Source organism: Centroberyx gerrardi, chromosome 21 (genome assembly GCF_048128805.1).
Source record: "Centroberyx gerrardi isolate f3 chromosome 21, fCenGer3.hap1.cur.20231027, whole genome shotgun sequence".
NCBI lineage: Eukaryota > Metazoa > Chordata > Actinopteri > Beryciformes > Berycidae > Centroberyx > Centroberyx gerrardi.
In genome coordinates this window covers 131455-144503 of record NC_136017.1, presented here as the reverse complement: position 1 = coordinate 144503, position 13049 = coordinate 131455, and the positions used below count along the sequence as shown (strand labels likewise).

General features: G+C 41.5%; 1 protein-coding gene across 2 annotated transcripts; it reads right to left on the bottom strand.

Annotated features, from left to right (window-relative positions):
• Positions 1 to 4273: 4273 nt before the first annotated feature.
• On the bottom strand, positions 4274 to 10943 carry arl11 (ADP-ribosylation factor-like 11). Of its 2 annotated transcripts, XM_078291211.1 has the most exons (6): positions 10892 to 10943; positions 10555 to 10688; positions 6955 to 7020; positions 5674 to 5789; positions 5094 to 5271; positions 4274 to 4412 (listed from the first exon to the last, which is right to left on the bottom strand). In XM_078291211.1, exons 2-6 carry the CDS (start codon positions 10597 to 10599, stop codon positions 4284 to 4286), a joined length of 534 nt encoding a protein of 177 aa, XP_078147337.1. In that variant the 5' UTR covers positions 10600 to 10688; positions 10892 to 10943; the 3' UTR covers positions 4274 to 4283. The 2 variants fall into 2 exon arrangements, with proteins under 2 accessions (XP_078147337.1, XP_078147336.1); XM_078291210.1 differs by lacking the exon at positions 10892 to 10943 and having other exon boundaries at positions 10555 to 10822.
• Positions 10944 to 13049: the final 2106 nt, after the last annotated feature.

The window sequence follows — 13049 nt, the reverse complement described above, 5'->3', positions numbered from 1 at the left end:
ATTTCAGAAACAACGGTTTATGTTTAATCTTTGTACAATATCAGGAGAAAAATGCAAAAAATGATATAGAGCATGTAATTTCACTTTGGTAATTATGCATTTATTAGTAATTTATTTATTTATTTATGTATTTATTGATAACTGTTTTAATCTATTTTACCAGATGCCACTGCCAAACAAAGTAAAAACGTGTGTTAATTCTGACCCTGCAGCAAGAGCGGGGTACCTTGCTAGGAGAAGAGAAAGGTATGTTAAAAAATGTTAAAAATGAAAACTATAAATAAAGCAACATGAAGTACATATTGCTCTTGTGTGTTTTTCATTACCTGGAGGAAATGCATTTTTTCGTTAACATGTTCATCTGATGTCATCTATCATTAGTCCAAAATAAAATAGACTATACACCGTAGATTTATGGCATGACGCTACATTACATTACTGTTTCAGCTACCAGAGAAGAAAACGGCAGGGAAAGATTCCATATGTAAAGTCAAGTGAGCTGCCAGAGAGAGAGAAAAAGAAACAGAGAGAAATGGAGGGCTGCATCCAGTGCTTGGAGAACATTCAGTTCTGGTTGATGTAGATGTAGCACACGAGCAGCCACACGAGCAGCCAGAAAATGCAGGTCAAGCTGTGGTAGACCCCGTACCTCTGAATGAGGATTTTAATCCACCAGTGTCCTCCACACCAGAGAGAGATCAGAGAAGGAATCCATCTTCAGCAGAAAAACGTGGCAAAAGACTGCAGAAAGAGAAGTGTAAACTGAAAAAGCAGGTCTTACATCTGAGGAAACAGCTAGCAGAGATGAGAAAACTAAAAGATAAATTCAGAAAGAGTGAGAAGAGGTTAATGGGAAGAAAAGAGTAGGCCTAAGTGAAAAATTCAAGCGAAGGGGGTGCAAGAAACTGTCAGCAGAGAGAAAGCAAGCTGTTATCAATTTTCTGTCCAGAGATGAAAACAGTCGTCTTTTAGCTGGGAAAAAAGACACCATCACCAAAAATAAACAGAAAATGCAAAGAAGAGTTCTAACAAAGCCCTCACTGAGCTGCATGAACAGTATAAAACAGAGCTGGAACAGCATCTCTCCATGTCTTACAGACAATTTGCCAGAAGACGGCCTTTTTATATCACAGAGCCGAAGACCAGGGATAGAGATGCATGTGCATGTGTGGAACATGACAATGTCCGGCTATTGGTTAACAAACTCGCCGAGAGGGCTGTTGAAGACGACCAGCATCTCAGAGTTAGTGAGTATGATTGTGTGTGACCCTAAAAACAAAGCATGCATGGATCGTGTTTGTCCGAAGTGCTGCTTTGACGAAGTTGAATTTCCTGAGACAGACTGTACTGAGGTTTCTTGGGAACAATGGGAGCGGGTAACTTCAACGAACGGAGATAAAACCTTTGCAAATGTTTTAAAACAAACACAGGGACAATACAGGACTTAAAAGAGCTGTTCCACAAAAAGCTAGAAGCTTTAGCCATACATCAATTCAACTGGATCCACCAAACAGAACAGTTTCGTGACCTAAAACAAAATCTCACTGAATCTGAAGCCGTTCTTCTCATTGATTTTTCGGAAAACTATGCCTGCAAGATGAGTACAGAAATACAAGCTTATCATTTTGGAGGCAGCCGAAAGCAGGCCAATACACACTGCTGTCCTCTACACAGTCCATGGCACCAAATCGTACGCAACACTGTCAGACAGCCTCCGCCATGATGAGCAGGCAGTGTGGGCACACCTGGAGCCCATACTGAAAGAGCTTCGGGCAACCTGCCCACAGATGACAGTTCTACATGTAATCAGTGATGGACCCGTTACACAGTACAGGAACAAAGCAAACTTTTACCTCTTTAGTACTGTACCTTTCCTTTCTGGGTTCAAGCATGTTACATGGAACTATTCAGAAAAGTCCCATGGACAGGGTGCCCCGGATGGCATTGGTGGTGCCGTAAAGAGGGATGCAGATCTCTATGTTCAACGAGGAGGCGAGCTGCAGACTCCACTGGACTTGTATGAGATGCTGGCCAAAACATCAGGGTCAACTATAACTCACCATTGGGTAAGCGAAGAGAGCATTCAGAAATAACCCTAACCCTAACCTTAAAGATACACCAGGTTTTGTCTTCACAAGCTGCACAAATTAGTCATAGGGAGGTGTCATGCTTCTGCAAGCATGCAGAAATGAAGACATGCCTATGTTACCAGCCAGTAAAAGTAGACCTGAGGGACACCACGTGCCACACTGAGGATCCCTCAAGCACTCCAGAGCCACCAAGGGAACAAGCTAGTGTTCAAGACTTGAGTGGCAAGTTTGTGATTGTAACCTATGATGAGCTTCCATATGTAGGCCAGGTCCTTGAGGTTAGCTCCATGCGGCAGTCGGGTGAAAAGAACTTATTCAAGTGGCCACAAACTCCAGATGTTATTTTCTACGATAAGAAAGATGTTCATGCTGTCATCTCAGAACCGGAGCCAGCAACCTCACGCTACTCTAAGTTGAGCAGCCAAGATTGGGCAAAGTTCAGATGCCTGGGGTTAAAGAAATGTTGCAGTTAACACACGTGATGATTGTCAAGTTTAATGAAATGTTTGTTCACAACAAGGCCACGAATGTGCACTTCACTTAAAACTGTTTGTGATGAGGCATGATTACATGATTAGATAATACATGGTTCTGATCAAAATGATTTGATAATCAAAATGTATTTATTCCATTGTCAAGTTAAATGAAATGTTTGTTCAAAACAAAGCTGTGAATTTGTGCTGCACTTATAAATGTTTGTGATGAGATTTTTATAAAAACAAATGTTTATGAAATATTTGTGTTCATGAAAATTCAGTGAAATTTTCATAAAATCTGGTTTAAATCTATTTTTTGTATGGAATTTATTGTTTATTGATCTCTTTAAATAGATTTTTAACGATATGAGGTCTTCATGTCATTTGGAGTGACCACTCATCATGTGGTGCGACCAATAATAGCAATAACTGTATTAAATTCAAAATAAAATATCAAATTTCTGTGGCTGAAATATTAATCACTGATACAGTATGCTTAAGTGAATGGTATTTTTTAAACATTTTTATCAGTTTTATGCGATTTACAGGAAAAATAAGTCTGTTAACTACATTTAAGAAGGCAACTGTGACATTATAGAACAAAAATATGAGATCATTATTTACAAAAACTCTATACTTAATACTTTGTTTCTAAACACTTTATATTACTGAGAACTTGTAAAAAATGTTAAGCATGTTAAGGCAATGAATTAATTTTAAGATAAATCACGGTCACACCACATGACATTTTTTAAGGCCACGGCCAATTCATCTAGATGAAAAAACACTAAAATCACTTAATTTAAAATTTTAATATGAATTTATGTGTACACAGTATTCTTAATGTTTGAACAATTGCAATAGATATTCTTATTTTTTGTATTTTAAAATTAGCCTGTTGAAAATCCTTATACGTCATTGACCCTTCTGCAGAGAAAAGTAAATCCCTGAAGTGGAAATATATATATATAATATATATATAATATATATAAGGCTCAGGTTAGTAACTGATGATCATAACTAAGTAAAGATCTGATTTCTTTCCTCTAAAGAGGAAGAGGTTAGGAGTGTAAAATTAATATTTTCATCCAAACATTATATTTTCATATTTTTTCTTTACTTAACTGAATTTGATCTTAATGCTACAATAATGAGCACATGGTGTTTGTTGGTTTGTATGATACGAACAGTGAAGTCAGTTAAAGCCCCAGCTGTGTGTTTCTGTTGCTGTACATTCTTACATGTTATGGCCAATCAATCACTGTTTGATCTTCATATTGACTGATCAATAAAATCAGCTTCCTCAGAATCTGAGCTTTTATTTCAGGTTTTATTGTGTAGCTCCATGTAAAACAGAACAGACAGATATATAATGTAACAGATAGACTATATTCCTTTTCCTCCTCCTCCCCTCCTCCTCCTCTTCCTCCTCCTCCTCCTCCTCTTCCTCCTCCCCTCCTCCTCCTCTTCCTCCTTCTCCCCTCCTCCTCCTCCTCCCCTCCTCCCCTCCTCCTCCTCCCCTCCTCCTCCCCTCCTCCTCCCCTCCTCCTCCTCCTCCTCCTCCCCTCCTCCTCCTCCCCTCCTCCTCCTCCTCCTCCTCCCCTCCTCCCCCTCCTTCTCCTCTTCCTCCTCCTCTTCCTCCTCCTCCTCCTCCCCTCCTCCTCCTCTTCCTCCTCCTCCTCCTCCTCTTCCTCCTCCTCCCCTCCTCCCCCTCCCCTCAGCTCCTCTTGATCAGCTTGGCGACGGACAGGAAGGCCTGCTGGAGGCCGAGTCCCTTCAGAGCGCTGCAGGCCTGGATCTCCCACGCTCGCTCCTTATAGCTGGGCAGGTCCAGATGTTTGGAGACCTGAGGAGGAGGAGGAGGAGGAGGAGGAGGAGGGGAGGAGGAGGAGGAGGAGGAGAAGGGGGGAGGAGGAGGAAGAAGAGGAGGAGAAGGAGGAGAAGGAAGAAGAGGAGGAAGAAGAGGACAAAGAGGAGGAGGAGGAGGAGGAGGGGAGGAGGAGGAGGAGAAGGGGGGAGGAGGAGGAGGAAGAAGAGGAGGAGGAGGAGGAGGAGGAGGAGGAGGAGGAGGAGAAGGAAGAAGAGGAGGAAGAAGAGGACAAAGAGGAGGGGAAGGGGGAGGAGGAGGAGGAGAAGGAAGAAGAGGAAGAGGAGCAGAAGGAGCAGAAGGTGAGAACATGTAGATAAAGTCAGAACCAGGAGACTAAAGTCCAGTAGAAACCAGTGGACCTCCAACTTCACAGCATTTCCTGATAGAATCATCCTGCTCATGTTGCCCGGCAACCAGCACAACTCCAGCAGTTAGTTTGAGCTGAAATTTTTGTTCATTTTAATGTGATCTTCTATTGTCCCTCTATTGTCCCTCTACTGATCTTCTATTGTCCCTCTATTGTCCCTCTACTGATCTTCTATTGTCCCTCTATTGTCCCTCTACTGATCTTCTATTGTCCCTCTATTGTCCCTCTACTGATCTTCTATTGTCCCTCTGTTTTGCTCAGAGACACCTCAGCAGTTCGGTGGGACCTGCCTCTCGTATGGTCATGGAGTTCGGCAGGTCCTTCTTGTTGGCCAGGACCATCAGAGGAATTCCCCGCAGGTTCTCATCACCCAGAACCTTCTTCAGAGCCTTCTGGGCCTCGGGCATCCGGGCCGGCTCGCTGCTGTCCACCACGAACACCACAGCTTTACAACCTTCCAGGTAATATCTACAGAGAAGAAGAGTGACGTTTAGTACAACCTTCCAGGTAATATCTACAGAGAAGAAGAACGACGTTTAGTTCCTCTAGAGAACCAGAAGATCACCATGAACACCAGAGCTTTACAACCTTCCAGGTAATATCTACAGAGAAGAATATTTATCATGAATTATTCAATTTCCTCTGTAGAGGAAATGAAAAACAGATTCACTCTGATCCACCATGAACAGAACAGAGAGAGGAAGACAGAGAAGAAGAGAGGCAAATGATGAAAGGTTTGTTGCACATCCAGTCTATCCTCTACAGCCAGGAACAGAAACTACCCACACACACACACACACACACCACACACACACACACACACACACACACACACACACACACCACACACACACACACACACACACACACCTCCAGTTGGGTCTCATGTTGTTCTGTCCTCCTACATCCCAGAGCGTCAGCGACGTCTTCTTGTCCAGATCCAGCGTTCCTACATTGAATCCAACTGTGGGCGACGTGTCCATCACCTGCAGAACATTTACATAATTACCTCATCTTAATGATGTCATTTACATATTTACTTATTTACATCTTATCCAGTAGGTACATTTAAGAGGAGTCAGGAGGAGTTAGGAGGTGTTAGGAAGTGTCAGGAGGAGTTAGGAGGAGTCAGGAGGAGTTAGGAAGTGTCAGGAGGAGTTAGGAGGAGTCAGGAGGAGTTAGGAAGTGTCAGGAGGAGTTAGGAAGTGTCAGGAGGAGTTAGGAAGTGTCAGGAGGAGTCGGGAGGAGTCAGGAGGAGTTAGGAAGTGTCAGGAGGAGTTAGGAAGTGTCAGGAGGAGTCGGGAGGAGTCAGGAGGAGTTAGGAGGAGTCAGGAGGAGTCGGGAGGAGTCAGGAGGAGTTAGGAAGTGTCAGGAGGAGTTAGGAAGTGTCAGGAGGAGTCGGGAGGAGTCAGGAGGAGTCAGGAGGAGTCAGGAGGAGTTAGGAAGTGTCAGGAGGAGTTAGGAAGTGTCAGGAGGAGTCGGGAGGAGTCAGGAGTAGTTAGGAGGAGTCAGGAGGAGTTAGGAAGTGTCAGGAGGGGTTAGAAAGTGTCAGGAGGAGTCGGGAGGAGTCAGGAGGAGTTAGGAGGAGTCAGGAGGAGTTAGGAAGTGTCAGGAGGAGTTAGGAAGTGTCAGGAGGAGTCGGGAGGAGTCAGGAGGAGTTAGGAGGAGTCAGGAGGAGTTAGGAAGTGTCAGGAGGAGTTAGTAAGTGTCAGGAGGAGTCGGGAGGAGTCAGGAGGAGTTAGGAGGAGTCAGGAGGAGTTAGGAAGTGTCAGGAGGAGTTAGGAAGTGTCAGGAGGAGTCGGGAGGAGTCAGGAGGAGTTAGGAAGTGTCAGGAGGAGTTAGGAAGTGTCAGGAGGAGTTAGGAAGTGTCAGGAGGAGTTAGTAAGTGTCAGGAGGAGTCGGGAGGAGTCAGGAGGAGTTAGGAGGAGTCAGGAGGAGTTAGGAAGTGTCAGGAGGAGTTAGGAAGTGTCAGGAGGAGTCGGGAGGAGTCAGGAGGAGTCAGGAGGAGTCAGGAGGAGTTAGGAAGTGTCAGGAGGAGTTAGGAAGTGTCAGGAGGAGTCGGGAGGAGTCAGGAGGAGTCAGGAGGAGTCAGGAGGAGTTAGGAAGTGTCAGGAGGAGTTAGGAAGTGTCAGGAGGAGTTTCTGGTCTCACCTCTCCTGTCAGCAGTCTGGCCAGCAGAGTCGATTTTCCAGCTGAGTCCAAACCCATTAGGATCACCTGGACAGAAGAACCACACACACACACACACATACATACACACACACACACACACACACACACACACACACACACACACACACACACACACACACCTGTCAGATGGATGTTAAAGTTGTTTATCTGAGGAGATGGATGGGTTATTTAGGGCTAGTTACAGTTAGTTCAAGCTAGTTCAAATTAGTTACAGTCAGAGTTAGTTACAGTTACAGTTAGGTTAAGTTAGTTACAGTTAGTTACAGTTAGTTACAGTTAGAGTTAGTTACAGTTAGTTACAGTCAGAGTTAGTTACAGTTACAGTTAGGTTAAGTTAGTTACAGTTAGTTACAGTTAGTTACAGTTAGAGTTAGTTACAGTTAGTTACAGTCAGAGTTAGTTACAGTTACAGTTAGGTTAAGTTAGTTACAGTTAGTTACAGTTAGTTACAGTTAGAGTTAGTTACAGTTAGTTACAGTCAGAGTTAGTTACAGTTACGTTAAGTTAGTTACAGTCAGTTAGTTACAGTCAGTTAGTTACAGTTAGAGCTAGTTACAGTCAGTTAGTTACAGTTAGTTACAGTCAGAGTTAGTTACAGTTACGTTAAGTTAGTTACAGTCAGTTAGTTACAGTCAGTTAGTTACAGTTAGAGCTAGTTACAGTCAGTTAGTTACAGTCAGAGTTAGTTACAGTCAGTTAGTTACAGTCAGTTAGTTACAATCAGAGTTAGTTACAGTCAGTTAGTTACAGTCAGTTAGTTACAGTTAGAGCTAGTTACAGTCAGTTAGTTACAGTCAGTTAGTTACAGTCAGAGTTAGTTACAGTCAGTTAGTTACAGTTAGAGCTAGTTACAGTCAGTTAGTTACAGTCAGAGTTAGTTACAGTCAGTTAGTTACAATTAGAGCTAGTTACAGTCAGTTAGTTACAGTCAGAGTTAGTTACAGTCAGTTAGTTACAGTTAGAGCTAGTTACAGTCAGTTAGTTACAGTCAGAGTTAGTTACAGTCAGTTAGTTACAGTCAGTTAGTTACAGTTAGAGCTAGTTACAGTCAGTTAGTTACAGTCAGAGTTAGTTACAGTCAGTTAGTTACAGTTAGAGCTAGTTACAGTCAGTTAGTTACAGTCAGAGTTAGTTACAGTCAGTTAGTTACAGTCAGTTAGTTACAGTTAGAGCTAGTTACAGTCAGTTAGTTACAGTTAGAGCGAGTTACAGTCAGTTAGTTACAGTCAGAGTTAGTTACAGTCAGTTAGTTACAGTCAGTTAGTTACAGTTAGAGCTAGTTACAGTCAGTTAGTTACAGTCAGAGTTAGTTACAGTCAGTTAGTTACAGTCAGTTACAGTTAGAGCTAGTTACAGTCAGTTAGTTACAGTCAGAGTTAGTTACAGTCAGTTAGTTACAGTCAGAGTTAGTTACAGTTAGAGCTAGTTACAGTCAGTTAGTTACAGTCAGAGTTAGTTACAGTCAGTTAGTTACAGTTAGAGCTAGTTACAGTCAGTAGTTACAGTCAGTTAGTTACAGTTAGAGCTAGTTACAGTCAGTTAGTTACAGTCAGAGTTAGTTACAGTCAGTTAGTTACAGTCAGTTAGTTACAGTCAGTTAGTTACAGTCAGAGTTAGTTACAGTTAGAGCGAGTTACAGTCAGTTAGTTACAGTCAGTTAGTTACAGTTAGAGCTAGTTACAGTCAGTTAGTTACAGTCAGTTAGTTAAAGTCAGTTAGTTACAGTCAGTTAGTTACAGTTAGAGCTAGTTACAGTCAGTGAGATAGTCAGTTAGTTACAGTCAGTTAGTTACAGTCAGTGTTAGTTACAGTTAGAGCTAGTTACAGTCAGTTAGTTACAGTCAGTTAGTTGCAGTCAGTTACAGTCAGTTAGTTACAGTCAGTTAGTTACAGTTAGTTAGTTGCAGTCAGTTAGTTACAGTCAGTTAGTTACAGTCAGAGTTAGTTACAGTTAGAGCTAGTTACAGTCAGTTAGTTACAGTTAGAGTTAGTTACAGTCAGTTAGTTACAGTCAGTTACAGTTAGAGTTAGTTACAGTCAGAGTTAGTTACAGTTAGTTAGTTACAGTCAGTTAGTTACAGTCAGAGTTAGTTACAGTCAGAGTTAGTTACAGTCAGTTAGTTACAGTTAGAGTTAGTTACTGTCAGGGTTAGTTACAGTCAGTTAGTTACAGTCAATTAGTTACAGTTAGTTAGTTACAGTTAGTTAGTTGCAGTCAGAGTTAGTTACAGTCAGTTAGTTACAGTCAGTTAATTACAGTCAGTTAGTTACAGTCAGCTAGTTACAGTCAGTTATTTACAGTCAGTTAGTTACAGTCAGAGTTAGTTACAGTCAGTTAGTTACAGTCAGTTAGTTACAGTCAGTTAGTTGCAGTCAGCTAGTTGCAGTCAGTTAGTTACAGTCAGTTAGTTACAGTCAGTTAGTTGCAGTCAGCTAGTTACAGTTAGTTAGTTGCAGTCAGCTAGTTACAGTCAGTTAGTTACAGTCAGTTAGTTACAGTCAGTTAGTTACAGTCAGAGTTAGTTACAGTTAGAGCTAGTTACAGTCAGAGTTAGTTACAGTCAGAGTTAGTTACAGTCAGTTAGTTACAGTTAGAGCTAGTTGCAGTCAGAGTTAGTTAGAGCTAGTTACAGTCAGAGTTAGTTACAGTCAGAGTTAGTTACAGTCAGTTAGTTACAGTTAGAGCTAGTTACAGTCAGAGTTAGTTACAGTCAGTTAGTTACAGTTTGAGCTAGTTACAGTCAGAGTTAGTTACAGTCAGAGTTAGTTACAGTCAGTTAGTTACAGTTAGAGTTAGTTACAGTCAGTTAGTTACAGTTAGAGTTAGTTACAGTCAGAGTTAGTTACAGTTAGAGTTAGTTACAGTCAGAGTTAGTTATAGTCAGAGTTAGTTACAGTCAGTTAGTTACAGTTAGAGTTAGTTACAGTCAGAGTTAGTTACAGTCAGAGTTAGTTACAGTCAGTTACAGTCAGTTAGTTACAGTTTGAGCTAGTTACAGTCAGAGTTAGTTACAGTCAGAGTTAGTTACAGTCAGTTAGTTACAGTCAGTTAGTTACAGTTTGAGCTAGTTACAGTCAGAGTTAGTTACAGTCAGAGTTAGTTACAGTCAGTTAGTTACAGTCAGTTAGTTACAGTTAGAGTTAGTTACAGTTAGAGTTAGTTACAGTCAGAGTTAGTTACAGTCAGAGTTAGTTACAGTCAGTTAGTTACAGTTAGAGTTAGTTACAGTCAGTTAGTTACAGTCAGAGTTAGTTACAGTTAGAGTTAGTTACAGTCAGAGTTAGTTACAGTCAGAGTTAGTTACAGTCAGTTAGTTACAGTCAGAGTTAGTTACAGTCAGAGTTAGTTACAGTCAGAGTTAGTTACAGTCAGTTAGTTACAGTTAGAGTTAGTTACAGTCAGAGTTAGTTACAGTCAGAGTTAGTTACAGTCAGTTACAGTCAGTTAGTTACAGTTAGAGTTAGTTACAGTCAGAGTTAGTTACAGTTAGAGCCAGAGTCAGTTAAAGTTAGTTAGGGTCAATGTGTGTTAATTAGGGTTTGTTAGAGTTAGGTTACCTGAGGAGGAGGATGGGTGGAGCTTCTGGGCAGACTCTGACCCATCACTCCTGTTGTTCTTCTTTTTCTTTTCCTTTAAGATGGAAAAGGTTTGTATCCAAAGCTTCTTCACCTCCTCTTCTTCTTCTCCTCCCCTATAGAAGAGTCAGTCCAGCCAATCAGATCAGTCTGTTCATTCAGTTTAAGAGCTGAACAACTTTCACTGGTGTCAGGGAGAGAGAGAGAGAGAGAGAGAGAGAGAGAGACAGAGAGACAGAGAGAGAGAGACAGAGAGAGACAGAGAGACAGAGAGAGAGAGAGGCAGACAGACAGACAGACAGACAGGTAGTAGTGATACCAGAGGTTGCCGTCTTCAGATTGTCTGTACTGAAAACACACCTGGTGATATCAGAACTCAGGTGTGTTCACTCAGACTCTCGGCCAATAGGAGGGCGTTGCCACGGCTCCAGCCAATCAGATCAGACATGCGACTCCATAACAGGTCTGACTGCATTTTTCTGGGGCAGTTTCCTCCCTTTCTGCTTCTCTGACTCTCTGCTTCAGTTCACACAGCTAATGCTAATGCTAATGCTAAAGGACAGCAGCAGTGGTGTTGAAGTAGCAGTGAAGTATCAGCAGTAAAATGTGCTGCAGTGTCAAAGTAAAAGTACGGAACCCAGGAGTGGCCATTGGGAGAGAAAAACGTTATATTGAGTCCATGATTTACTGTAACGTGGCACGTTTTAGTCCATTCGTGCGCACGAGATACAATTTGTTCCCTCGATTTCGTTAAACTGTGCAGTTTAGAAAAAAATGCAACTTAAAAGGTACCTTTTAGGTATTGCAGATAGGCCTAGTAAGGATTTGGTATGTTAATATCCATTGTCTGTTTACTGAATAGGCATATCCCCCAAATATTGCAACGTATTTAACCACTTAACCTTCAGGCCATGTAAACACAATCAGGTGCTGCAACACACCCAGGACAGCGCCACATTTAAACAATCATCAATATGTGCACTGACTCTTTATAAGCTTGTGAAGAGCACATGTATTATATATCGAGAGCACGATATCACTATTTCGAGGGCACGTTTTGGCAATTCGAGGGAACGAATTGTATCTTGTGCGCACGAAACAGAAAACGAGAGCTCGTGTGCACGTTGCAGTAAATCGTGGCCACGACAAATTATTTTTCTCCCGATGGCCACTCCCGGGCTCCGTATAAAAGTCCTCATTCTTCCAGAGTGTTGAATTATTGAAGCATGAACCTGTCAGAAGTATTTTAATGTTGTCGTCTAACTGCTCCAGATACTGTTGGAGTTTCAACTCTAACAATGCAACATATTTTATGAGCTCATTGTATGTTTTGTGTGTAAAAACCTTATTCTGCAAAATAACTAGTAACTCAGCCAGCAGATAGATGCAGTGGAGGAAAAAGAACAAGATTTCCCTCTGACATGTCGTGGAGGAAAAGTAGAAAGTGTCAGTAAAGAGCCAGAACACCTTGAGCCTCGTTCACAAAACTGTTCTTTAATTCTTCTTACTTTTGTTCTAACCATCATGAGATAAAACACCTGAATGTTTCGTCTCCCAGGTGTTTCTGATGAAGAACGACAATAATAATGATAAACCCAATAAAACGAACCAGGAATCCTTTAGAATAACCATACATTTTCATTAATTTACATTAATTCAACCCAAAATCCCCTTAAAATGAGTTAAGGGAGTTATTAATGGAGGAGACCCCATCAAAACCTCCTTAAACTCCCCTTAATGTTTGACTCCTTACTTTCTAATTTAATGTAAAATTCAGGGAGACAGGAACTTTCCATTAATAACTCATTAATAACCTGTAAACCTGCGCAAAATGCAGGTTTACAGAGCGGAGAGATTTCTTTACTTTAACCATAAATATAAAGCAGAAGAAGAACTAAAATAAAATAACTTTATTTTAATATTTTAATAAGCAGCAGCTTCACTGCAGAGGCTGGTCTGTGTTTCCTCCTCTTCACCACATGGCGGCAGAAGAAGAGCAGAGAGGTTTCTAAATATAAATATAAAGCAGAAAAAAGGAAAAATGCGTCTCGCTCTTTCCTGTTCTGTGGCAGTAAAATCACTTTTTCCTTTATTGCATTTAAATGAGTAAAACAACTGATACAAAGGTACATATGCATTATGGTCTATGTAGTTCTCTGTGTTAAGAGAACATACATACTACAATAGTTACATATTACATAAAAACACATGTTGCTTCGTGTCGGACCAAACAGTCTGAGGGGAAAAAATCAAAGTTTAATTTATGTGTTTTTTCTCATGGAGCTCCCCGGGGGTCACAGTGGAGAAAACCCATGTGTCGTGTGTTATTAAATATTTATTAATTATAAGATGCTCAGCCTCACATGCACCGCGAGGCCGATATACTGTGAACCACAATCTGAAGCGGGTCATTCTTATTCCCACATTACTGTACGATGTGGTACAGCAGGACTTGAACCTCTAAGTGAGGTACAGCA